This window comes from Alligator sinensis, unplaced genomic scaffold (assembly GCF_000455745.1).
Source record: "Alligator sinensis unplaced genomic scaffold, ASM45574v1 scaffold650_1, whole genome shotgun sequence".
NCBI lineage: Eukaryota > Metazoa > Chordata > Crocodylia > Alligatoridae > Alligator > Alligator sinensis.
In genome coordinates this window covers 354,054-357,093 of record NW_005842674.1, presented here as the reverse complement: position 1 = coordinate 357,093, position 3,040 = coordinate 354,054, and the positions used below count along the sequence as shown (strand labels likewise).

Sequence of the window (3,040 nt, the reverse complement as noted above, 5' to 3'; positions counted from 1 at the left end):
ACACAGGTTAGAAACCTGCGTGAGCGGTGGGACTTTGCTGTCTGTGTCTCCCAGCAGATGTCCGGGTAGTTTAGGTCCCCCATGACTACCACCTCTCTAGTTTTTATGGTCTCCGAGAGCTCCCTCAGGAGCCCCAAATCTAGCTCTTCCCCTTGATGTGGGGGTCTGTAGCAGACCCCTACCTCCAAATCCCTTTCTCCTTGCCCCCCATGTAGCCTAACCCACAATCCTTCTACTTCCTCATCCTTCGATTCCGTCCTGATGAGGGTCGATGTATATTGCTCACTGACATAGAGCGCAAGCCCTGCCCCTTTTTTCCCCACCCTGTCCTTTCTGTACAATCTATAACCCTCAATATGTACCGCCCAGTCGTGGGATGAATCCCACCAGGTTTCTGTTAGCCCTACTAAGTCATAGGTGTTTTGTGCAAGCAGGAGCGCTAGTTCATCCTGCTTGTTTCCCATGCTCCTTTTGGTTTGTATTCCTTGTCTAAGCCATCCCTCTCCAAGCATTAAAGCCTTATAGCAATCCTTACTGTACATGTTTGAGAGGGATCGTGCAAGACTTTTTGCTCCCTTTGTGCAGCTGACTAAGGGAGGCTACCTTTTATGCTTCAGACTAAAGGAGGCACACCAAAATCTCATGGTGGGTTAAGCACTCTTAAGGTCTACAAGGCCTGTGTACTCCAGAGACCACAGAGCTTGAACAAAGACCAGACCCCAGGTGGCGGCAGTGGTTATGCCAGGCTGGTGGGTGTGCTCCAGGAAGGGGATTGGCCAGAAGTTGGCACATGTGGGGAGCCATCCAAAGCTTGGTTTGGTTGGGCACAGTGAGGTGAGTGGCTTGGTGACAGAGCACCCCCTACTAGCCTGCCACAAGCTCTTTGCCGAGGAACAGCCTCCTAGGCTTTTCCGGGGCAGAGGTTTACATGAGTCTCTGCACAGACCAGTACCCCTTATCAGAAAAGAACAGCCATCAGTTTCACAAGACAGCTCACTTTGCAGTTTGGGGACAGAAGGGAGGGAATGAACCCCTGAAAAATCTAAGAATGAGAACAAATTTAAAAACTAAAATTAAATGAAAACAGTCATTTCAAAAAGAGGGCACAAAATGAAGTGCATTTGGTTGCATTTTCCCACCCCCCAAAAATCAAAGCAATTTTCCCAAACTGATTTTTGCCTGCAAGATCTTTTCATTTCAATTAAATCATATTTTCTAGAGGGAAAATACTTGGGTTGGATGGTGTAGCTGAGGCTGCTCTTCTGCTAGGGATGAAGGGGACAAGAGAGTCTCTTTTCCTTAATGGGACAGATTGAACCAATCACCACAGGGATTCCACAATGGATTCACAAAGAAAGGAAACACTTTGCCCTGAGTTTGGCCTATCCCAGGTTCTCTGGAAAAACCCATCACACATCCACACTGAGAGAAGCCAGACTATTTCAGTGAAAGCTGAAATCAGCACCTATTGAACTTACCCTTGTAAAAAAGAGCAAACAAATAGATGGATATGCAGAAAGGGGAATATACCAGTTTCCAAGGGTTGGAGTAGATGTCTTTCTAACAGATGTCTGAGGCCAGTCATCTTTCTAACAGAGACATATAAGCTCCAAAGTTGTCTGCAAGTTGTCAGACTCAAAGCAGGGATCTCTGCATGAGGTTCTCCAGTCTGGGTTTCATATGTCAGGCTAACTGTAAAAAAAAAACAAAAAACAAAAAAACTCCCTCCTGGCCTTCAAGTCTGGGAACACGCTCACCTCATTTCCTTGGCGAAGAATGTATCTTTTATCTGTCACTGGCTTTGCCTTTAGCAACTCTTCATAACTTTTGGTTTCAGCATTATAACCATATACGGCCTGGAGCTTTCGAATGGCTTCCTTTCCCTCGTCGTCGTCATCATCATCATCATCACTGTCATCAGCATCATCCCCACATTTCTGTGCAAGCTTCACCAGCTTCTCCATTTCCACCCTCCATTCCTGCCAGAGCAGATCAGGGTGAACAGACTGTTATTCCCCTTGAGTGTCTGGACCTAGATACAATTGTCTCACAATCATTCAGCCATTACAACTGGGTTTGATTAGGGTTATATGTATGGTGGCAGCAAGTTTAGTTTAGGGGCGTCTAGGGTTTGAGTGGGAGGGATTGGTATCTAATACTTTAATGAGGTTCAAGTCAAAATAGTTAAAGAATTACTGTAATGCTGAGCAGAGGGGTGATATCAGTCAGGGGAAGCATCAGGGGATGAACAGAAACTGGATGCTCAGAAGAATGGAAGCTGGCAGCTGGTCACCTCTGGAAGGAGCCCGCCAGTGATGCACTTCTGAGGCCCCAATATTTAAAGTGAAAAACAGGTACAAACCCTGGGCATCAGAGGAGAAGGAGCCGCATCCACTAGGAGACTAGATGAAGCCATGCACTACAAAGACTGGGAGGATCAAGGCTGTTACGTCTCAGCTGTGTGTTCTTGGGCAACCCTGGCACAGGATGCGGTCTGTCTGACTCACAAGGACTCACCCCCCCTCCCTCCCCTCCTCTACATAAATGAAACTGATTAAGATGCAGAGAGAGACACACCTAAGACCCTCCAGATAAGGGTGACAAGAGTGAAACAACTGCCCTAGGTCTCATTTGCATCCGAGATGGAACCAGATGACCATTCATTTACATGAGAGATGGAGAACAGAAAGCCTGAAGCAGAGACTGCAGTGAAATCTGGGACCAGAGAAGCAGGGGAGCACTGCATGATGGGGAATTTGTGCTCCAAATGCTAATCAACCCATGTTCACACACACCCAGCTCAGCATTTATCAGACCAGTTCTAATCTGGATTTACTAAGGACTTTTTCCCCCCCCAGACACACACACACCTCTAAGTTCAATAGGCATCTCGGGCCGTACATTCCCCGGTCCCACTATGGGAGGCCTATTTAAACTTAATTGACTAAAACTCGGTTGCCGGGTTAGGGAATGCTGAGGCAAGAGACCGAGTCAGAGGGGATATGGGCAACATTTGAACAATGGTTAAGGGTTCATCACA

General features: G+C 47.0%; 1 protein-coding gene across 2 annotated transcripts in view; it reads right to left on the bottom strand.

The window, feature by feature from the left end:
• Nucleotides 1-3,040, bottom strand: part of LOC102381178 (nuclear GTPase SLIP-GC-like) — a 62,264-nt gene that overhangs the window by 48,005 nt on the left and 11,219 nt on the right. For both annotated transcript variants that reach the window (XM_006033898.2, XM_025215786.1), the window contains exon 6: nt 1,758-1,979. In XM_006033898.2, coding sequence (XP_006033960.2) covers nt 1,758-1,979 — 222 coding nt within the window. The remainder of the gene's footprint in view (nt 1-1,757; nt 1,980-3,040) is intronic.